The following is a 21,841-nucleotide window of genomic DNA, read 5'->3' on the forward strand; positions in this document are numbered from 1 at the left end:
TTATTATTATTATTATTATTTTGTTTTAATTTTCAATCATATATGTAGGTTATTTTGATTGTAAAGGAAGATGATGATATTCATCAATTATTTTCAATAATACACTGAATCAATTGAAGCCTGGGCGCACAAAAGAAAAACAATGGTGATTTTGTATTATTTAATTAAATTAATTAAAACATTAATTAGCAACTAAACCCGCCCCGGATCAGGAGGATCAATCTGGGTTGGCGCGCGGCAAAACAACCGCTCACGGACTGTGACAAAGACAGAGTCCCTTCCATGGCATGAGGTATCATCCACATCGTCAGGGTTTTGCCTGCTGGCTTTTTCATTTTTTTTTTTTTCCCCTTGGTTTTTTGTATAAACAAATTTTTATGGGTTCCTCTGTAAATCAATTGCTCTTCTCCTAAATTCTTCTTACCCTTCCTAGCTCTTAAAACAACTATTTCTTTGCGAATCACTTTTTTTTCCTCGCTGCTCTGCATGTCATGCTTCATGGGTAACTTTCATTGAATCCAACTTTAATGTTTTTGGATCACATTAAAATATGGGTTTTCTTCATCTTTCTGTCTAAGTAAGCTCCTGGTCCTCCTGGGTCAATCCGACACATCCCCAATTTACAAAAATCCCTTCGTTCTTGATTGACCATCATTCTGTTTTGTCCTTTAAATTTTCCATCTGGGTCAGCTTCTTCTTCTTTTTTTTTTTTTTTTCCTGGAAAAAAGTTTGAACACAGTAAAACAAATCGGCTTTAGGTTCACCAGCTGTATACCATGACCAACAAGAGCGTTCGTACAGATACCCCCCAACTGTTTGCTCCAAATCTTGAATCAATGTCTGCCATTGAATGCCAATCTTTCAAGAATCCCAGTATTCCCAAAGTTGCCTCGAATTCGAGGATCCCAATGGCGCAAAACAATTTCAAGTCCCAACTATGCAAAAAATTCAAATACGGTAGTTGTACCTATGGATATAAATGCCGTTTTGCCCATGGGTCGGCGGATGTCCGAAGGCCTTTGCTTCGTAGCCAAGGAGTTCTGAACGAAAAGGACCGATTGGAGCTACCAAAAACGTTCAGACACCGGAATGGGAATGTTAGAGAAGAGTGGGCGATAGCCATTGATACTAGTACTGGGTCAACAGAGTCTCATATCACTGGTTCGAGTAGACTGGAGGGAAAAAGATGGGTGAACAGGAATCTTGATGCCAATCGGTTGAATCCGAAGCCAGTTATTTTCAAAACAAAGCTGTGTTACAACTGGGACAGAACTAGAAACTGCGCTTACGGCAGAGATTGTTGCTTTGCTCATGGACGCGCAGGTATATTAAGGAAAGTGGCCTAGTTTAAAGCCTTTTTGCCGATGATGATTATTTAGGATGCTGAATTCTTAACATATTTCCATATTTACACAGTGATTAGTCAAAATTACGGGGAAAAGTAGGGGGAATTGATATCTTTAAGCCAATCTGACTTCTAGTGAAAGCTCTATAGATATTCATTTTCATTGTGGTATGTTGTTAATCTCCAGTGAATCCCAAAAACTGATGTTCAGTTTTGTATATGCTGGTGGAGCAACATATTTCGGAGATTTGTAAGAAAAGAGAGGCTCTTAGGATCTTTACCTGGGATATTTGGTTAAGATGTAATTTGGCAATGTTGTAGAAAGTTGAACCATAGTTTCTCAGGCTTTTTCTCTTTACCCAGAAAGGAGACAAACGGGAAAGTTGGTTCAAGTATATGGGGATGGGTTGCCATGGAGATTTGATATGAATTAGATGACCAGTATCAGTACTGATTAGTGTTTCTAAATTCTTATATAAAAAATAAAAAATGTTTCTAAATTCTTATATAACAAATAAAAAAGGTTTAGTAACTTTCCATTTGGTAAGGAGTGAAGTTCCTGCTACTTATTATCTCCCAAACAAAGTAGTTGAATTGCATGAAACTGGAGTAGTTCTAATAACATAAAAAAAAGAGAACCATCTTTCTATTTGGGCTGAATAAATGGCAAATGCTATCACCAGCTACGAATGTCTAGCACTTTTCTATATTTGTTATTCTTTTTTTTTCATGGATGTTAAACGGACAGAGAATTAAGACTTAGATATATATGTTCATTGTTGATTTGTCATTTTGATTACAGAAATGCAGAAGTTTAGCGGCCACACTTCACTGGGATGTGGAATTTCGCAGCCTACCATTCCAAAGACTTGTGATAGTGCCAAGAATGCATTAAGTTGTAGAACAGGGCTTGAATTGCAGGACTTGAAGTTCACATGGAGTGAACTTGGGAGGATGAGTCGCATCTATGCTGATTGGATTTAGGAACTGCCTCTTCTGCATAGCTAGCATACAAAATGGAATTAGTAATGGTAAAAGAAAGCACAATTTTAGGTTAGTGACTCGGTATAAATATAAGAAACTCCTTCTGTATCCCTTTTAACCTGAAGTTGGATTTGATACTTAGCTTAACAAAGGGTCGTTTATGTTGGTTCAGGGGTCAAAAGTATATACCAAAAAGTATTCGTTTGGTATATGTATGTAGATAGTATAAGACGTTTTAATTTCCTTTTAAGTTCTTGTCGTCGTTCAATGAATTCAACGTTATATATACGTGGTTCTTTTTCAAACACATGCTATGACACATGTATTCTATATATATATATATATATATATATATATATATTTCCAAAAAAACAAAATAAAATTTTTGCAATAACTTTTAGAAAGCTTTCTGTTGACATATCTTTGGGAGTGAAAGGAGCTTTTATAAAAATTACTGGAGTTCCCTTTATTTATTTATTTTCTCCTCGCTATTATTTATTTTTCCAAGGCAATATGTGTTGATGAAAAAAATAAACGGTGATAATTTTTTTTTGGTGAATAGTAATAAATCATTAGGTGGAAAGATTGTATGCCTCTAACTTTTCGAGTTTTGAAATAGAAGGATGTTTAGAATAAATAGCATAGGATATGTTTAGAAGAGATAATAATATTATTAGTGACTGATATACGTTGTGAAAAAGATAATAACTAATATTAATAAGTATGGGGAAAAGAGAAGGCCATCATTAATTTATAATTAGTAAGTAAATAGCTAATTAACTGGCTGTCTTAGAATTTAGAAGCCAATGGGGTTTAATAAGTCATCAAGTTGACTACATCTAGTTGTTTTTATAATTCTCTAATAACGGCCCTAACAAGAGTAGAATATCATACAATTTTTGTGGAATAAAATATATACAAATCTGACCATTTTTAAAATCGAGATTACCGGACATTCAAAAAAAAAAAAAAAAAAAAAAATTGACTAAAGAGTTAATCCCAAATTTAGCACAGCAAACGAAGACAATCAGAAAATTGTTAAATTTTCTGATTCCCACAAACTACCTCTCTCTTTGCACCAAAAGTCATTACGATCTTCCAAAACGTCTTTAGTAGTTTCACTTGAATCACTGCATCCAACTCAACAAAGTTAATGCATTTTGGATTAATTTATAAACAAAAATTTGAATAATCAATAAAATTAAAGTCTCTAATTTCCAAATCATAAATCTTTAATTTTAAATGACGGAAGTCTACCAAATCTCATGCAATATCAAAGTGTACCATGTCTATATATTAATCACAGACAGAACAGTATTTGTTAAATCAAACTTCAAGCTTATAATAACAAATAGAAAAAAACTTGTAAAAGGTCAAAAAAAAAAGAAGAAAAAAAAAAAAAAAAAAAGAAAGAAAAAACCGTAATTTATAAGCAAGCAATATTATCAATGGAAAGAGTTGGTAAAGCAAAGGTGGATATGGTGACAGTGATCCTGGTGCTTGTTTGTATATCACAATTTGCAGTGGAAGGTCTGTCTGGTCCATCTTCATCTTCGTCGCTAGCAGCAACAGCAGGTGAAGGTAAAGGTGAGGGTGATGGTGATATGATATCCTTGGCTGCGGCGGATGAGGATTCAAGCACACCAAGTGGTAATAATGGTCCGGTGATAATTACAAAAGTTTATAGGTGCAGCGATAGATGCGTGAAGAAATGCGGTGGAGTTGCAGAATTTTTTAATAAGTATGCAAACTGCACTACCACCCTGCATGGAACCATGCGTCAAATCTCTTTGTAGATGTTGTCAATCGCTGTACTTTTGGCTGCACTACATCTACCTTGTCCACCAATTCTGCTACTACTAAGTAGTAATTAACACCTTCATTAATTCCTTTTTTATCTATCTGTCTTTATTAATCAATTTCTCCTTTAATTATATTTACATAATATTATATCTAAAGCGTGGGGATCAATTTGGCAGGTATGGATGAAGTGGAAGGCCACTTAGCAATCTGCTAAAAGAACTGCAAGAGGAATTTCTTGGTGCTTTGTATTGCCATAGGTATACTTATGTGGTGGTTTATATCTACAGGAAATAATATACATTCGCTGATACATATTTATATGTATCAGACACTATTTTCATATTGATTTTTCTATGTGTATTACTAAGGGCTAGTCAGTGCCCTTATATAGACTACATTCACCATCTTTTTTTTATTTTTGTACTGAAAAATCTATGCGTGAACTATGCATAAATTTAGCAGCTATTGTTTTTTGATTTCTTTAATTAATTTCGTATGTGCAAGTGCAACCGACAATTACTCCTAATTTGTACGTACTTAAATATCTCAAGCCACTATTTTCTCAAAATATATATACATGAGAGTTGCTGCGGAGAGGACCGGTGCGCATGTTTTGGAGTGCACCATCAACTGCAGTTTCTCTTCTCTGTTAGGTGCATTGGCACCTTTTTGAAAAAAAAAAAAAAAAGGCCAAAACATTTATGGAACCTACACCACTAGGTAGGCTTCACAAATTAAAAGCAGATAGTGTGAAAAAGCATGGGCAGAATATTTATGCAAAATCGACGAAAAAGAAATGTCAACTTTGCACAGGAAACCCCCATGTTTAGATTCTACCAAAAGGTTAAAAAAAAAAAAAAAAAAAAAAAAAAGGAAAATAAGCTACAGATATTGAACTACCTTGTCAAAGAAAATTCAGAGAGTAAATTCTGATGAAATAATCAAAAAAAGGAAAACAAGCTACAGAAATTGACCCAGGATTAGATCACTAATCAAATAAGCCACATGCAAAGGTTACCGCATTGAGACCAAAGGAAGAGGAAAACATCTGTTTGCAACAGAGGTTCTGGGTGGCCTTCCAAACCAGCCAATTAACATATGAGGAATATCATGTCAATAGAGCAAAGAACACACTCAAAATAAACAAGCAACAAACGCACTAAAAAATAAGCATATAAAAAAAAAGGAACAAACACATATTACATATTGGGAAAAAAAAAATCTAAGCAGATCAAAATGCAGAATGAGAGAGGAAAAGAAGGAATTTGAAAATGCTATATTACTGCAGTGAGCTGCTGGCCGGCAAGTGGGTGAGAGAAAGAGAAGCTAAAAGTGGGTGAGAGGAAAGAAAGGAAGAGAAGATGGAGCTGGTTCTGGTTTAGGGATTTAGGAAAGAAAAAATAGAAAAACAGTATTGAGTATTGGGCGGAGAAAAGGAGAAAATGTGTTTTGTTTTTTTTGTTTTTCAAAAAAGGTGGCAACGCACCGTTTAATTGAAATGGTAGAATGATTGACGGGAAAAAAAGAAAAATTACTGTAAGAAATTGCTGTTTTTGTTTATTTATTTATTTATTTTTTCTAGAAAATGGATCTGAGTCCACGTGGTGGTGCAGATTTAATAAATATATATATATATATTTTTTTAAAAGGTGCCAACACACCTAACAAAGAAAAGAAACGACAGTTGACGGTGCACTCTGCACACCGGTTCTCTCTGCAGCAACTCTCATATATATATATATATATATATATATAATATACCTCTCGCCTTGTCTTTTATTTATATATTTTTTAATGTATAATTTAATTTATAACGCTTTTTTAGAGTCCTGCTAAAAGTTGTTGCAACAAAGAAGAGTCCTGCTAAAAGTCAAACCCTGTTGTCTGTATTATATATTATTGGACGGGTGTAAGTAACCTAAAAATATAATATCTAAGAGCTTGAGAAGATCAGGGGAATAATATTTTGGCATCATTCATGGATTTGATTTCAAAATTGCCAGAAGCTATTCATCATTATACACTTTATTTTGTTAATTCAAAAGATGTGGCTCTGACAAGTGTTTTGTCCAAGACTGGCTCTGACAAGTGTTTTGTCCAAGACATGGAGAAACATAAGCTCAACATGTCCCAATGTGACATTGATCCAAAAATATCACGGTGAAAACGATTTCCCAGATTTAATGAAGCTTTCTTTGCAAAAATTCCTCAAACAAAAGTTGGGTGTTCGAAGATTGATGCTGTACATCACCACCTATGATCCAGAATTAAGTCATCTAATCGACCACTGGATTAGATGATACCAGAGTGGAAGAGATTTATGTTGAATTTGAAATCACCAAGACTGGTAATAAAGTGTGTTACAACTTGCCTGCAGGTATTAATATTTTTCTCGCTTCCAAGACATTAATCACATTGTCTTTGAAAGGATGTGAGTTGGAGAATTGGAATAGTTCAATTAGCCTTCTTAATCTACAAATTTTGGTTTTGCAACAAATGGATGTGGATGAAACTTTTGTCCAAAATCTGCTTGACAACTTGACATTTTTCAATTGTAATAAGCTGATAAGCCTTGATATACCAACCATTCAAAGGACAAGAGCACTAAAGTGGAACTCTGCTTTAAACTTGGAAATATTAAGGTTTCAACATCATGTCTTGAGTCTTTCAGATTTCTTGGAGGGAGAGCTACACCATGCGAGATGGCAGCCTGTGATAATTTGAAGTCACTTAACCTGATGAGCATGAAAACCATTACAAGTGAGTGGCTTCAAAAATCCAAGAATGAAATTTGTTAGACTTGAAAATTTGACCTTAGACACGGATCTTAATTTGGCAAGTATGAACATTTCAAGCCAAAGTTTGAAAAAGTTGATTGTAGATACCATGAAGCTCGACACAGCAACTAAGATTGATGCTCCAAATCTCCATCAAGATAATAAGTTGCCCTTTTAGCAAAAGCAAGTTTCCAATTTTCCCTTGGACATCACCTGAGCATTTGGTACCATAAACTGAAAGAATTAATTCAGACAACTATACACATTCCACATTTTAAGGTGGTTATGCAGTATTGCAAGAGTACAGTGTGTTTATTTTTATTTATCAATTCCATATCTTTTTATTCACTCTCTTGCACTTACTTACCATGTACCACGACGATATATATATATATATATACATATATGTGCAGAGAACTATAACTACTAAATTGAGTGATTCAGTGGCTCTTATAATAGAACAACTTAACGATTCGTGTGTAGGTGTAACTATTTCATCAAGCATTTCTCCAGATTGGTTCGCCTATTTGTTGTCAGTGTGTGACTGGGAGAAAATGTATGTAGCAACACTGCACATGATCACAAGAGCAGCGACTTTTTAAGTACCAATTCTATCAAGTTTTTCAACATATTAAAGTGTATATATATATATATATATGTATATATTTTTTATGATAACAATGTACGTTTTCTATTATCTGTAGGCATTTTATGAGGAGGTATCCATTAATAGAGCATAAGCAGAAGCAAACTGGAACACAGATGGTTCAATAATGAAATGCAAGAAGAAATACTTGGATAATGTTGAAATTGGGGCATAAATAGGGCACAAGAGCAAGAGGAAGAGAGGAAGAGAAAGAAGAAGAAGATGAGGACGAGGGAGGTTGGATCTCATTGCAAAAAGCTTATAAAAGCGCACTCTTCGTCATAACCAGCGTGAAATTCAAATGGAACAGTAGACAAGGCTCCAGCTGCACAAGAACAGAGTGCAAACGGTGCTGTGAGTTGGAATGTACTTTCTTTCAGATATACAGATTCCCTCTATTCCTTTGTTTTTTCTTTTCCGATTCAATCTTCATATGTGTTATTTTATCTTTCTGCAAAACACAAACGATTCAATCTTCATGTGCACCATTTATCTTTCTGAATAACACAAACATTAATCTAAATGGTTGGGGTAGCTGCTTCTTCCCCTGCTTCTCTATCTCAAACTTAGATTTGTTAAAATTCCTAGGAAATGAAAACTTATTTGTTGACCAACGGGAATATATTAATTGCAATATGCAATCTAATGAAATAGCAATCTTCAACATCAAAGTGTACTAGGCCTATAAATTACACACATACACAGTGGTATATCAAACTTAATTACAAATAGAGATCACCAACAACATCAACAATAATAATTAAGCAAGAAGATTATCAATGGAAAAAGTTGGTTAGGCAAAGGAGGATTTGGTGACAGCGATGCTGGCGCTTGTTTGGATCACAATTGCAGTGGAAGATAACTGGTTCATCTTCATCTTCGTCAGTAGCAGCTGACGCTAATGATGATATGATATCCTTTGCGGCAGATTCAGGTACAAGACTACAAGTGGTAATAGTGGTAATGAAAATGATCCGGTAACAAACATGAACGTTTATAGGTGCAGCAATGGATTGGAGTTGTAGAAAACGTTGGTGAGTATGCCAACTGCAGTGAGTATGCCAACTGCAATACTACATACATGGAACCATATGTCAAAACTCTAGTTGTTATCTGTTGTTGTACTTTTGGCTGCACCACATCTACCTTATCCACCAATTCTGCTAACAGCAACACCTCCATTAATTACCTTATCTTTCTTAATTTCCTCTTCTAATTATATTTACATAATATCTAAAATGTTTATCAATGAACTTTTTTGGCTTTCTAACTTGCTACACGAGCTGGCAGTTCCATTTCGCTATCAATTTATCCACCTGGGCAGCTATAAATGAAGTGGAAGGCCATATAACAAGATGCTACAAGAACTGCAAAAAGGATCTCTAGGTGCTTTTGTATGCATGAAACCTAACAGTCATCTCATATCTGATATACAGCCATTGACCTACACATCCTTAGCAAAGAGCAACATATAAGCATTTTTCATTTGATGCTGTTATTCCTACCATGGTTGATGCAGTGTGCTAGCTACTGTAACAAACAAAGCAACACAGGAGATGAAGCAATGCCTTGATGCTCAAGCGCTTAATTCTTCTACTTCTTCCATTGGTGATCCTCAATAGAGTTGTTTTCTTACAACAATTCTCATTTGATGCAAACACAACAGAAGAATACAGGGGAATCCTCAATGCATCCCCTCACTAATCTTTCAATGTAATAAATTTTTTACACAAATAAACAGTTTTTCAATGAATTTTTAATTAATGTGCAAGATGAACTATATGTTTATGTGCCTTTTCCCACAGATTGAGCCCACTTAATAGTTGACCAAGCCAATGCATCCATAGGGTCGATACATTTCTTAAGAAGAGGATCTTCCTGAGGCAAAAGATCCCGCATCTCATCAGAGGCAAGAATCACAGAGTTCACAGCCCTCACCAAAAGAACCTGAAGTGCGATTCTTAACAGATTCCGCGCCCCTTCTATGTCCTTTCTGTTTATAGCCTCAATTGCAGGAATTACAGTATGTTCCATGGTTGCTTTATCTGGAAGCACAACCTCAAATCCCTGCAGTGTATAATGACAAGACGGTACTTATACACAGCTCTCAAAACAACATCATGACACGTTGTATTCAAAAGACACTGCATTTGTTACAGAAACATAAACTGCAAAGGAATGTAAAATGTGACATAGAATGACAATTACCAAATATAGAAGTTTTAAATTCAGTAAAAAATTCAGGGTGGTGGAGATCAGAAGTCATCTGATCCCTGTATATGGTTGCACCACCGAGAAGAGCTCTCACCATGAAATTTCTTCAATGGGAAGATAATTCATCAAGCAGCTATCATATATAAATAACTAAAAAGAATGGCACATATATAATATGGTTAAGGTCTGAATATATTACTACGATATAGATAAGTTATAGTCACAAAGCACTAGAACAAAACATATTCTCACATACAGAAATCAAATATTTACCAGTAAATGATATTAGGTACAATGAAATCTGAAATTACCAATGTTTTCCAGAAAAAACTTGTAAAAGACAGATGAGCCTACTTATGGTATTGCATACATAATTAGCTTGAACACAAATGAGACGTATAGTACCCTCCATACCAAAATTTATTCCTAATCTTGATCTTATTTTCGGCAAAAATAAAATTCCAAGTTACATATGACATCCAGATGAAATGTTACTTTTCCTTCATAGGCAATTATCAACAACTTTTCAAATTTGTGTCCTCTTAGCCTATTACAAAATAACATTCTTAAAAACTATCTGTTCTAGATCATACCCTAAACTTTCCAAGGAAAGTCAATCTAAAGCCATCAAAGACATGAGCTACAGAACAAATTACCTCATTCTGCAGTTTCTCCTGATAGAATCCAGCAGTTAAAGTTGCAATGGTTGCAAGAACTCCAATCCGCAGAGGACTTCCAGCTTCAAGTGGTCTCAACTTCGCTTCCTTGAGCTGCTTAGCAACACACTCTCCCATATGGAAGAAAGGAACAGAACACCCTTTAGAAATTTCTTCATGCCAAGAATGTGATACATGACAAGGCATTACTAAGCAACGAGCTCCTGAATTTTCAAGATAAGTCCTTTTACTCCTCAGATTCTCCACAATTGGAGTGGGATCCATTGGAGTGATTTCACTTTTACTGCTAAGGGAAGGCAGAAAACTTCTCTCGTGCAATGAAAGCTCCTTATTCAACACAGGGTCAGAGCAAAGCACAAAAGGAACTGAACTTTCTTGTTTTGAACTCCTCTGAACAACTTTTCTTAAAAATTTGAGGGTGGAATCAACAGACATCCCTCCAATTATACCAACAGTATTTGCAAGACCGAGCAGAGAATTACCAGAATCATTGTGTGTTGAAGCTAGAATTGAACTGGAACCCTTGCTAGATTCAGGATAATTCCCACTTTCATCCGTGTGTAAGAGAATCGGGGATGGAGGTATAGCTAGAACTGGATTCAACCTAGTCTTGGACAAGGTTCTATGCCTATTCATTGAACCTAATTTGTGGGGTGGATAATTCGAAGCGTGGAAAGGCATAAGCATGCTTCCTTCAAACATCTCGTAGTCAAAAAATCAATTACAGACAACAAAAGGGTTTATTTGACTCTATCAATTTTACAACTCAAACACCAGAATGTAGCTTCGAAACCTTCACACCCAGCTCCTGCCAAGAGCCAAACCCACCTCTGTAAACTAAAGGATCTTCATTTTAAAAAACTAATTAACCAGAAACAGATTGTATAAATAGTCATTTTATCCACCTTCCATCTATTCCTTTAAATTTCAACATGCTAGCCTACTATCACAAAAACAGAGTTTCCCATGACCAGTAAAAGTTCAAAATTTTCAATTCACAGCCATAAAAATCGAAACTTTCAGCAGGGTTCTTAAAAGATCAAAGCAGAAAAGAAAAACCAATCTCAAATAATGAAAAACATTCACTTAGGTTATCAAAGTTTACCCACAAACTGTGCGAACGAATGGACTCTGTCTGAACTCCAGGGTAGAAAGTAAAACCCTATTCTAAAACCCAAAAGCCTCTATATTGCTCGATATGATAATAAGAGCTACGCACAAAAAATGAAAACCCAACATCAAAACCCAAATTCACAAGTTAGGAAAGTAAAGTGGATGCATACAAGCTGTAAAGAGTCCAGTAATTTTCCATGTACCAGTCATTCACTGGATGGTCCCGTTGTGGCCAAGATAAATAACAAAACATCATTCACTAGATGGACCTAGAATGAAGGCAAGCGGAAGGAATCTTGGTTCTTTCTGCAGTATCTAATTCCACATCGTAAATTAACAGACAAAAGGAGAATAAAATCGATTTACATAATATGGTGAAATATAATGACTTTACTGGTCTATGATTTTGCAGGATGATTTTTTTTTTTTTTTTTTCCCCTTGCTTTTATGTAAATGAAGGCATTTAGACAGTCAATGCCAATATATATTATAGGTCTTTAGCTGAAAACACAAAAAAATATATATAATAATAATAATAATAAGATAATAAAAGTAAAATAAAAATAAGAATGAAAATCACCCTATAAGCAAGCCAGGATTGCTTTTTCTTTTTGCCCTTTCAGTTATGAAAAATTGAAACCATTGGAGAAATGTCTGAAATTTACATTCTGGTCCTCAGAACGCAAAAACTCTTTTTTTTTTTTTTTTGGTTGAGGGGGGGGGGGGGGGGGGGGGGGGGTAAATAGAGACCCAATATGAGGGAAAAGTAAATGGGCGAAGCAAAAAACAAAGCACTTTCATCGTAATTGGATCAGCAGCAATGCTTTAAGGTAAAGAGATCATCGCAGACTAGTACATATAACCTACTTTTGAGTTGGGGGGGAATAGAATAGAACTGTAATTCTACCACCAAAAAACAAAAACAAAAGGAAATAGAATTGTAAAATAAGGATCACTTGTAATGGCCTATTTTCCTGCTAGCTTGGAGTAACGAGAAATATCACAGCAAGGGAAATTGACATCAAACAAGTTAGCCTTATCACTACCAATAATAAAATGCTTCAAGATTATCAAAAAATTTTAAAAAAATCATAAAATGGTTCTGTAAAGCATAGTCTTGTCCAAACTTTTTTATTTTCTAAACTTCATGCCATGTGCATGCAGTTGTATCTTTCCCAATTTAAGCCGCAAAAACCTCGTGCCTCAGTAGGCAATAGCAACATATGGTCCACAGATGCATACCACTATGAGAAAGCATTTTCTTTTTTAAGAAAACAGGTACATGCTCAATTTTTCAGTCCTCAAATTCTCCATAATTATTGTATATATAAAAAAAAAAGTTCTCCCTAATTATCCATGTTCATTGATGGGGACTTCCTTTTGGAATCAAATCCTTTCAGGCCCTCATTTCTACCCAAAAAAAAAAAAAAAAAAAAAAAAAATCCTTTCTGACCCTTAAATCCATGCTCAATAAAGTGATTAGAAATAGGTTTTTGATTTTTTTTTTTTTTTTTTTTTTTTTTTTTTTTGTTGTTGGTGAAATAAGAAAGAAGCATTAATTAAACCACCGTTCCAAAGTCTCATCATATTTCGATGAAGGATTTAATAAATCAACCAAGCAAAATATCCGAATCCTACTAGACGCCTAAGTTAGCAATGACTCCAAATCCAAATACACAATGAAGATTTGATAGAAAAGTTTGTGATAAATAACATTTTTCCTCATAGAAATCCACAGTAGATTTTTTATCTCTTACCATCTGGGTTTGACAATTAAGTGGGGCTAAAGCAACCAATCAAAATTAAGCAAATTGGAAAAAGTGTTTGGCCCCGCGTCAAATTTTTTTTTTTTAATTTTTTTTTTTTGGCTTGGTCTGTGAAGTATTTAAGTCTTGAAACTGATGGTTATGGACTTGACAATGTGGTCTTGTACATGAGGAAAATCTCTTTAAGTTCGTATATGGTAGGAGATCCGATAAGCCAATCCTTTTTTTTTTTTTTTTTTCCTCTTTTTTCTCTTTCCTACTATATAATTGGTTGTAATTACAATTTCTTGATAAGTAATATTATACACTGGCTAGATAAAATTTCACCATGTCATGTTGTCACCAATAACTTAAAAAAAAAAAAAAAAAAAAAAAAAAAAAAAAAGAAGGAAAAGTGGCAAATGCTACTGTAATTTTCTTTTTTCACGTCAGTAGACCTATACAAAGAAAAGCTACAACAAGTAGAGTAAACGGTACCATAATCTTGAAAGTGAAAAGCCAATTGAGTATGACATGCTAAGAGTTTAATGCCACCCCTGAATACAACAAACTTCAATCCCAAAATAGGTTTCACTTTCTCTACTCCATGTGAAATTTTCTATTCTTTCCTTTACAAACATCTAAAAGAATAGCAATCTAATGCCCAGTTAAAGAAAAGCAACAAAGTGGGATAAAGATTTTGAGAAGTAGTGTCAAAATTGCTTGGAAGATTCAAACTACAAATGTTTTGCTTTATGAACGTGCCGACCTTTGCAGCTACGAACTATCTTCCTTACATCCTTTTTCACAGACAAGAAGGCAGAAACCATAGCAATGGACATTGCTGGGTAGATATATATGTCTTTACCGAATACATGGGCTGATTTTCTCATTAGGATTTCCCTAGCAAGACCCCATATCACAAGTAATATTCCGAAGAGGCTCATTCTCCCTGGTTTCATAAGACCAAAAACCGCTCCTGCCACAGACAAATAGCTTCCTGCAACAACCTGGTGCTTGCCAAAGTGAGTGAGAATGAGTAGTGCATTTAATCCAACAGGACTGCAAATGCTAGTTTCTTTACTATTACATTTTTAAGCAGCAAAATTATTGCAAATCTTTAGAAAAAGGGAAAAGCATAATAGACTACTAGTCCTGCTTATATCATTGAATATCAATTTCAATGAAAAATCCTGTTTTGGAAAAAAATTCATGTGGGTTGTGAAAATTTCCATTTGGAGAGTTCCTAGAGAAATGCTCTGAAAAAACTGACCTCTAGGCGTTGTAGATCAGAGATTGCAGGGGCAGTGTTGAAGACGGTGAACTTGTACAATTTTGGCAAGTTATTGTAGAGTGGGATTGGTTTGTTGTTGAGAAAAGCATTTGCAATGGCCCCCGGGTATAGTAAAGCCTTCACTGCAACAGCAGGGAACAGTTGACAAGAAATTAACTGAGAGGATGTGACCTCCATTGGTGTTTTACATATTCCACCTCTACAAGGGACTCTGTGAAGCAAACAGTAGAACACATTATATGGGTTTGTTTCTGGGCAGTAATTATTATCTACATTTGGAAGCATTTTGAGGATTAGGATTCATAAGGGCTTGAGAGTAATGTGGAGCATAATTTATGATAACCAATAAATTGGGGGTTTTTGATTATGGGTTATTTATGACGATCATAATCATGACCATACATAACCAAATTTTGCAAACGCATGCAGGTTTCAATAAAAATATGGTCAATGTTTCTTAGTTACTTATCACATGAGGCTATATATTCACTAATATATAAAGGTATTATCAGTTAATTAAGAAGACAAACAATAGGCTGATATCCCAGATCTTGAAAGTTGAAACAAAACTAGGATGAGATTAATGGGTAAAAAGCACGAGAAAACAAATAAAAATTACCTGAAAAGAGGAATTTGAAGGAAAATGACAAGAAAATATATAAAAGAAGCAATAGAAGATATCACGCTTGCCCATTTCCTTGAAGAAGCCATGGCCGGATAACTAATTTTACCCTGATTTTAAGAGAAAACAGATTAAAAAAAAAAAAAAAAAAAGCAAGCAAGGTGAATTTGCAACTTCTATTTGGGTACGCAAATAATTTTGTCGTTTTGGTCTTGAGGATCCGACACTCGTGCATGACATTGTCCTTCACCTTTCCGTAACACGGCGTTTTTAGTTCATATTGATTTTTCTTTTAATAATAATAAAAAGAAAAAAAGAAAAAAGACGGAACTAGCAAAACGTACTAAAAAAGTAAAAATTATGTTGTCAAAATTGCTTATCAAAAATAAATAAATTGACATACTAAAAAATTATTGATTATACTTTTGATAAAAGTGTCAACTTAAATATTTAAATCATACACTAGAAAACACACTTCAAATAGTATTAATAACAACAATAATAAATCAATGATAATAATAACATTAGCAAATACACCGGTCACCTCCAAGTATTATGTTCAAAATATACACATAAAAACATCATTATGCCATATGCATGAAAGCAACTTGAGAAATTTCACCCAAAATAAATAAATAAATAAATAACTTGATTTTGGTTCCTTTCAGCAATTTTGTATTTTCTCATTCGTATGCAGAGGGACCACAACTTAGATATTCGGAGGAAACAAACAAGTGGGCAACATAAATCTCACAGAGAATATTTCAATTTTTACAGAAAACTACAAAATAAAAAAGAGAGAAATCAACTATACACCTGACAATACACTAAGATAATATAAACGGATCCTATGCAATAAAACAAATTTTTTTTATTTTTTTTTCCTGAGATGATTTCTCAAATCTATAAATTGGACAAATTTTTAATTTTTTTCTTTTTTTTTTTTTGGTAAATGAACAAATTTTATGTATTCGACCAAGGGAAAGCCAATTGCAGTTCTAAGCCACTTGATATTCCGTTTGGTACACCAATTACTTCTTGATAATAACATTCTTAAGCAAGCCTATCATATTAGGTCTTAGTTTCAAAATATCTTTCTACCGAATATTTTTGAAAAAAGAGAAAAAGAAAAAAAAAAAAAAGAACGTTTATCATTCTTATTTAAGCAGACGATAAACATAAAATCAACATCATAATTTGCAAAAAGTTTCAAAACACTAATCATCAGAAGAAAGCAAATTGTTAGTCACTGTACCGTGTTAATTCGATAACCTTATCTTTAAAAGACTTAAATGCAATATAAAGTAGTTTTGAGCAAATTTGTCAAACTTTTGTTTACACGATTCAACAAGTACACTCGACCATCCATTTTAACAAATCAGCAAGAAGAATCATTGAACTAATTAAGTAAACGTCCATTTTCTGATTTTTTAAAGCTAACCATGATGAGCATCTTATTCTGAAAGGTGAGAACTACTTCTAAAGAAGCGTTTTGCAAAGAACAGCACCGAAAAAAGGCTTAGAATTTTGTCGATACTACATTCATAAGATGTCTTTTCTTGCCCTTTGGGCTCCTCCTTGAACCACTTGATGATTTTAGTACAAGAAAATCATAAAAAATTGACAGCGTCACATGTGGGTCAGCTCTGCTCAGCCTTGTTTCTCAATTCTACAGTTCATGTGGCAGGTCACACATCCCAATGCTATATACCTTCCCCTGCTAATAATTCACAATCAATAATTGCACTTTTCCCCACCATACTACTCTACTACTCCCCCAATCTCAGCCTGGCGCTCTTTCCCTCTGCTAATCAAAACCAAAAAAAAAAAAAAAAAAAAGGCTCCTTTCAATATGTGGAAAGACCTCCCTTTTGATGTTCTATCCACCATCTTCTCGTTCCTCTCCCCTGATTCATTGGCTCGAGCCAGATCAGTATGCAGGCAATGGCACACCTGTGCCAGAGCCTACCCTTTGGCCTCAGAGTCCAACCACCCATCTTGGTTCATTGCCTTGCCTTTGCGCAACCTGACTCAATCTAACTGCTTCCTTCTCAATCCGGTCCTCACCAATTGGCACTCTCTCTCCCTCGATTTCTTGCCGATCCCGGTTCGTCCCGTCGGTTCGGTTGGCGGTTTCCTCCTCTTAAGAACCACAAACTCCACGACACTGCGTTTGATCCTCTGTAACCCTTTTACCAGGCAGTACAAGCACCTTCCTTTGTTGAGCATTCCCAGGTCCAACCCCGCCGTTGGTGTCGTACCTTTACATTCTACGTCGTTTCCTAGCTTCAGAGTCTACGTGGCCGGCGGCATGTCCGAGGCACCGTACGGAGGTGGAGGAGGAGCGACGTACGAGCCGACGTTGGAAATGTACGACTCAAACCAGGACACGTGGAAAGTTGTGGGGAACTTACCCATGGAATATGCCGTTAGGATGACGGTTTGGACCCCAAATGAGTGTGTCTACTCCGATGACGATGGGCTTCTCTATTGGATCACGTCGGCCCGGGCTTATAGTTTAATGGGCTACGAAATTGGGTCCAAGACGTGGAGGGAGCTGAGAGTGCCGATGGCGGACAAGCTGGAATTTGCGGCGCTGGTGTGGCGGAAGGGGAGGCTGACACTTGTAGGTGGCACGTGCGGTGGAGATGCACGTGTGTGGGAGCTTAGTGAGGGAGATAATTGGGTAATGGTTGAGAAGGTACCGGTGGAAATGGGAATGAAATTTGCGGGGGAGAAGGGAAGCTGGGCTGGTACAAAATGTGTGGGAAGTGAAAGTGATGGGGCTATTTACCTGTATAAGGATGTTGGGTCTGGAATGTTGGTGTGGAAGGAAAATGGAGAGAAAGGCAAATGGGACTGGTTTTGGATTGATGGGTGTGGTGGTGGTGGTGGTGGTGGTGGTGTTATTAGAGGCAAACAAGTCTCAAATTTGCAAATCAAAGGATTGCTCATTCAACCAAATCTTGCCCTTTCTAGCTTCTTTTAAATGCATTACTCTTAATGCGACAGCTTTAATTGATTCAAATGTGTATATATTCTGTGTTCGCTTCGTTTGCCAACTTCGGATTAACATTTCACATACTTACCTTTTAAGTTTTAATGATAACATACCGGTCATGTAAAAGAATCAACTAACTCAATTCATACACCATTTCCACGATTGAAAAGTGAAAAATAAATAAACAAAGTTGGATAGGTAGTTTTTGGCATCCCTTAAATACATCACTTATCCTGCTTTGAACCAAAATGCAAATACATGAGAAAAATAGAAAATTAAAATATTATATATATATATATATATATATACACACACATATGCAAGAAAAAGTCAAACCTTTCCTTCTGGCTCGGCTGTCGGCCGTTAGATGCAAGAATCTACTTTGAGTTGGGAAACATGCCCCCCAGCCACTTTTTGACTGGATATGGTAAAAATATAAATTAATTTTTAAATAGAAAAATAAATTAATTAAATATTTAAATTACTAATATTAATATTATTTTATTTATTACTACTCTATTATTACTATTATTATTTTTTTTTTAAACGATGGATATTCATACAGCATTCCCAGTATAGTATATACTTTCCACGTACGCCTAGCTAATATAATAATATTATATATCATTATTATTTTTGTTGGTAATTAAAGTATATATAAGCGACAGCGGCGTGCTGACTGATAACAAGTAGTGTGGACCGTGGGTTACTTGAATTCTCTGCTTCCTAAAAGTTATTAATCTCAAACTTCATTTAACTGCCAATGTTCCAGTGGATTTCAATCCCAGCCTTGTAAGGTAAACAAGACCATCTTTCTTTAAATTCCGCTTTTTTCATATAAAGTCAGTCACAGCTAATTTATAAGTGGCTGTTGAAAGTGATTGATTTATTGCTTCTCTAATTCATTGGTTTCGAACCTACTACAAGTCTAGTCTTTGAATTTGAATACTGTTTTTCTTTTTCCTTTTTTTTTAATGGTCTTGCAGATTCACAGTCAGTTCAGTCCTATTACTCTGAAACTTTTACTTCTATGAATTGCTTTCATGGACAATTTTACAGTACGTTATGTTGTAATCGTGAAGCGCATCACTGAAACAATTGGGGGTTTTGGTGCTTATGATCTGATTATCAGGAAAATCGATAAACTTTGATGGAAGTTTTTAATGCTTTATTTTTGGGTATAATCAACCTAAATGTTTTTCCATGCCCAAATGATTCGATTACCGTTTGATTTGTCTCAATTTTGCTGGGGACCTGCATTTCTGTCTGCTAGAGTGAGTTTAATTTAATGGCGTTTGTCTCTCAAATCTGATCCTCTGTGACCTATTTTTCAATGATCCGAATCATCTTTTTCGGTGACTTTTCCTATCCTTGTTTGATTATCTAGTACTTCATTCATCACTTTACCAATATCTAATATATATATATATATATGTATATATATATTAGGCTTAATCTCAATGACACAACGTTATACTCTTATGTTGCTGCAGAGATGGGCTTTTTTGTATCTTCGCAAGACATTGACAAGTTAAGGCCTCCAAACACTAGGATTCGTGTTCATATTCATTTGTGGTAAGTTAATTGGGGATTTTGAAACTGTGACTACTGCTTCCCCGTAGACATGGACTCTTTGATGGTGGTTGCTACTGTAGCACAAGTAGTTTCAAGCATGGTAGCTGCTGTTGCTGCGTTAGAACAAGCTTCTAGGACTCTTGATGAAGCTCCTGAGAGAATTCGAAGCCTAGAGGACTTTCTTTATCAACTTGAAACCTTGAGTGGCCGACTTAAGCAAAAACACGTGTACAAACTTCATGATCCTCTACTGGATCACAAAATTCAAAGTCTGAATTCCCTTATACAACGGCTGCGTCCAAAAGTTAATATGGCGAGGAGGACTTTGTCAGGAGGTAACAAGATTAAGTATATGGCTATAGTTGTATGGAATTCTATAGTTGGAGACCCAATTGGGAAACTAGTGGATTCTATTAGGGATGATTTGAACTGGTGGCTTGAATCTCAAAGTACAAATCTCAATGTTGAGAAAGAAATAGAATCCTTAGCTCAAGATGTCCCTGCAGTACTTCCATTGAAAATAAAGACTGATAAAAAAGAATGCTCAATTCCTAGAAAGGCTGAAATTGTTAAAGGTTTACTGGAACAAGGGGGTTCTCATCCAGTCATTATGATTGTTGGTCCATCTGGTATGGGGAAGTCAATTTTGGCTCGTCAGATTCTTTCTGATCCTCCTCGGAGATTTGTAGATGGAGCGGTTGAACTCAGATTTGGTGAATGGTGCAGTAGGTCTGCTTGCAATGGAAATGAGTTTGAATACCGAAAGCGATTGGCGAGAAAAATACGTAAGTTTCTAGTCATGATCGGGTTTTGGGATAAGAATATGGATGTATACTGTGAAGATCTAGAGCAAATTTGTTTACTGCTTCAAAAATCCTTGTACAGGAAGAGCATTCTGATTCTTCTTGATGATGTGTGGGAGCAGGATATAGTTGAGAGCTTTACAAATCTATATGATAATGAGTGCAAGTATTTAGTAACAACAAGAAATAAAGCAGTTGTCTCCAAAATAGCAGTAGCTGAGCAGGTAGAGTTAAGCAAAGATGGGGCAGAAAGCCGCCTTAGTGAAGAAAAGCTACAGGTATATATGGAGTAAAATCCATCTACTCGTAATTTCTTATTGTTATATGGAAATCATACAATGTATAGCCTTTAGGCCCTGTGGTCTCTGGCATGTCCTAATACCATCACTATGTACCATGTAGTGTCAGGAATTGCCCTAGTTCTCACATAGATGTGTTGGTCTCTAATTTCTTTGCTTGTCTTATCATATCTCTGCTATCTTTCTTCATTGTTGCCTTTCTGTATTCTACTTTCTACAGGGTAAAGATATCAGGAAAGAAGAAACAACTGAAAGGTTAGGACAGGCCATGACAAATCTATTGTCCAGGTTATAATTAATGGCTACAAATATGATCTGAAATTGAAGTTATCTGACCAAGCTTATAGTAGCATTTTCTGGGTCTTTGGACTGTTGCCCTGATCTCAAATGAATCAGAGAATCTGATTGTGGTGTCTGCAGAGACCATCAACAATATATCGAGTAACAGCGATTATTGCAATTATTTTTGCATTGTCCTTCTGGTGTTAACAGCACAATTGGAAACTCAAAACCAACCTGGTCAATTGTGAAGATTCTGAACTATGGGCTGGACATGGACTTTAATGTATCAAACATGTAATGTTACTACGGAGATAAGAAAAGCATAAAAAGTATAAGAAGTGTTAGTTATACTAAGATAACTTGAATAGTACTTATACCTCTAATTTGACCTTAATTTTGACATTTTTTAGAAGCTTGTGCAAACTGATCTCTTTTAGGATTTTTTTTTTTTTTTTTTTTTCAAGAGTATAGATTGGGGTATATATATGTATATATATATATATATATTATTTGCTGTGTAGAATGGGAAACACCAATATACAAAGACTTACATTCATCAAAGCAACATGTTACGTAGATCTCTAACTAATTAACTAATAACAGTCTATATAAAGACTTTTCGTGTTTTTTTTTTTTTTTTTTTTTTGTTTTTTTAAAAGAA

The 21,841-nt window shown here is 35.2% G+C and overlaps 5 protein-coding genes across 8 annotated transcripts; 3 read left to right on the forward strand and 2 right to left on the reverse strand.

Moving 5' to 3' along the window:
• The first annotated feature begins 97 nt into the window (after positions 1-97).
• On the forward strand, positions 98-2,636 carry LOC107408284 (zinc finger CCCH domain-containing protein 39). The gene is made up of 2 exons (XM_016015665.4): positions 98-1,323; positions 2,148-2,636. Exons 1-2 carry the CDS (start codon positions 777-779, stop codon positions 2,327-2,329), a joined length of 729 nt encoding a protein of 242 aa, XP_015871151.2. The 5' UTR covers positions 98-776; the 3' UTR covers positions 2,330-2,636.
• A 6,476-nt stretch (positions 2,637-9,112) lies between these two features.
• On the reverse strand, positions 9,113-12,093 carry LOC107408468 (uncharacterized). 3 transcript variants are annotated; one of them, XM_048472948.2, is made up of 4 exons: positions 11,763-12,093; positions 11,552-11,657; positions 10,426-11,254; positions 9,113-9,622 (listed from the first exon to the last, which is right to left on the reverse strand). In XM_048472948.2, exons 3-4 carry the CDS (start codon positions 11,146-11,148, stop codon positions 9,341-9,343), a joined length of 1,005 nt encoding a protein of 334 aa, XP_048328905.2. In that variant the 5' UTR covers positions 11,149-11,254; positions 11,552-11,657; positions 11,763-12,093; the 3' UTR covers positions 9,113-9,340. The 3 variants fall into 3 exon arrangements, with proteins under 3 accessions (XP_048328905.2, XP_024922827.3, XP_024922826.3); XM_025067059.3 differs by lacking the exon at positions 11,552-11,657 and having other exon boundaries at positions 11,730-12,093; XM_025067058.3 differs by having other exon boundaries at positions 11,552-12,093.
• Positions 12,094-12,285: 192 nt separating this feature from the next.
• On the reverse strand, positions 12,286-15,719 carry LOC107408311 (uncharacterized). The gene is made up of 3 exons (XM_016015694.4): positions 15,218-15,719; positions 14,578-14,809; positions 12,286-14,314 (listed from the first exon to the last, which is right to left on the reverse strand). Exons 1-3 carry the CDS (start codon positions 15,307-15,309, stop codon positions 14,042-14,044), a joined length of 597 nt encoding a protein of 198 aa, XP_015871180.2. The 5' UTR covers positions 15,310-15,719; the 3' UTR covers positions 12,286-14,041.
• Positions 15,720-16,586: 867 nt separating this feature from the next.
• LOC107408201 (protein UNUSUAL FLORAL ORGANS) lies at positions 16,587-18,282 on the forward strand. The gene has a single exon (XM_016015580.4). It carries the CDS (start codon positions 17,073-17,075, stop codon positions 18,207-18,209), a length of 1,137 nt encoding a protein of 378 aa, XP_015871066.3. The 5' UTR covers positions 16,587-17,072; the 3' UTR covers positions 18,210-18,282.
• A 138-nt stretch (positions 18,283-18,420) lies between these two features.
• Positions 18,421-21,574, forward strand: LOC107408254 (uncharacterized). 2 transcript variants are annotated; one of them, XM_060813937.1, is made up of 3 exons: positions 18,421-20,877; positions 21,119-21,213; positions 21,276-21,574. In XM_060813937.1, the coding sequence occupies exons 1-2, from the start codon at positions 19,846-19,848 to the stop codon at positions 21,191-21,193; spliced, it is 1,107 nt and encodes a 368-aa protein (XP_060669920.1). In that variant the 5' UTR covers positions 18,421-19,845; the 3' UTR covers positions 21,194-21,213; positions 21,276-21,574. The 2 variants fall into 2 exon arrangements, with proteins under 2 accessions (XP_060669920.1, XP_060669919.1); XM_060813936.1 differs by having other exon boundaries at positions 21,119-21,574.
• Positions 21,575-21,841: the final 267 nt, after the last annotated feature.

This window comes from Ziziphus jujuba, chromosome 1 (assembly GCF_031755915.1).
Source record: "Ziziphus jujuba cultivar Dongzao chromosome 1, ASM3175591v1".
In the NCBI taxonomy this organism is placed as follows: Eukaryota; Viridiplantae; Streptophyta; class Magnoliopsida; order Rosales; family Rhamnaceae; genus Ziziphus; species Ziziphus jujuba.

Bases quoted from the DNA above. Each gene is read 5' to 3' on its own strand.
- LOC107408284 (XM_016015665.4), top strand. From the start codon at position 777: ATGACCAACAAGAGCGTTCGTACAGATACCCCCCAACTGTTTGCTCCA. The intron at 1,324-2,147 runs GTATATTAAGGA...TTTTGATTACAG, and splicing joins CTTTGCTCATGGACGCGCAG to AAATGCAGAAGTTTAGCGGC.
- LOC107408468 (XM_048472948.2), bottom strand. From the start codon at position 11,148: ATGTTTGAAGGAAGCATGCTTATGCCTTTCCACGCTTCGAATTATCCA. The intron at 9,623-10,425 runs GTAATTTGTTCT...TATACACTGCAG, and splicing joins AGGAGAAACTGCAGAATGAG to GGATTTGAGGTTGTGCTTCC.
- LOC107408311 (XM_016015694.4), bottom strand. From the start codon at position 15,309: ATGGCTTCTTCAAGGAAATGGGCAAGCGTGATATCTTCTATTGCTTCT. The intron at 14,810-15,217 runs GTAATTTTTATT...TTTGCTTCACAG, and splicing joins CTTCAAATTCCTCTTTTCAG to AGTCCCTTGTAGAGGTGGAA. The intron at 14,315-14,577 runs GTCAGTTTTTTC...GGCAAGCACCAG, and splicing joins CTGATCTACAACGCCTAGAG to GTTGTTGCAGGAAGCTATTT.
- LOC107408201 (XM_016015580.4), top strand. From the start codon at position 17,073: ATGTGGAAAGACCTCCCTTTTGATGTTCTATCCACCATCTTCTCGTTC.
- LOC107408254 (XM_060813936.1), top strand. From the start codon at position 19,846: ATGGACTCTTTGATGGTGGTTGCTACTGTAGCACAAGTAGTTTCAAGC. The intron at 20,878-21,118 runs GTATATATGGAG...TACTTTCTACAG, and splicing joins TTAGTGAAGAAAAGCTACAG to GGTAAAGATATCAGGAAAGA.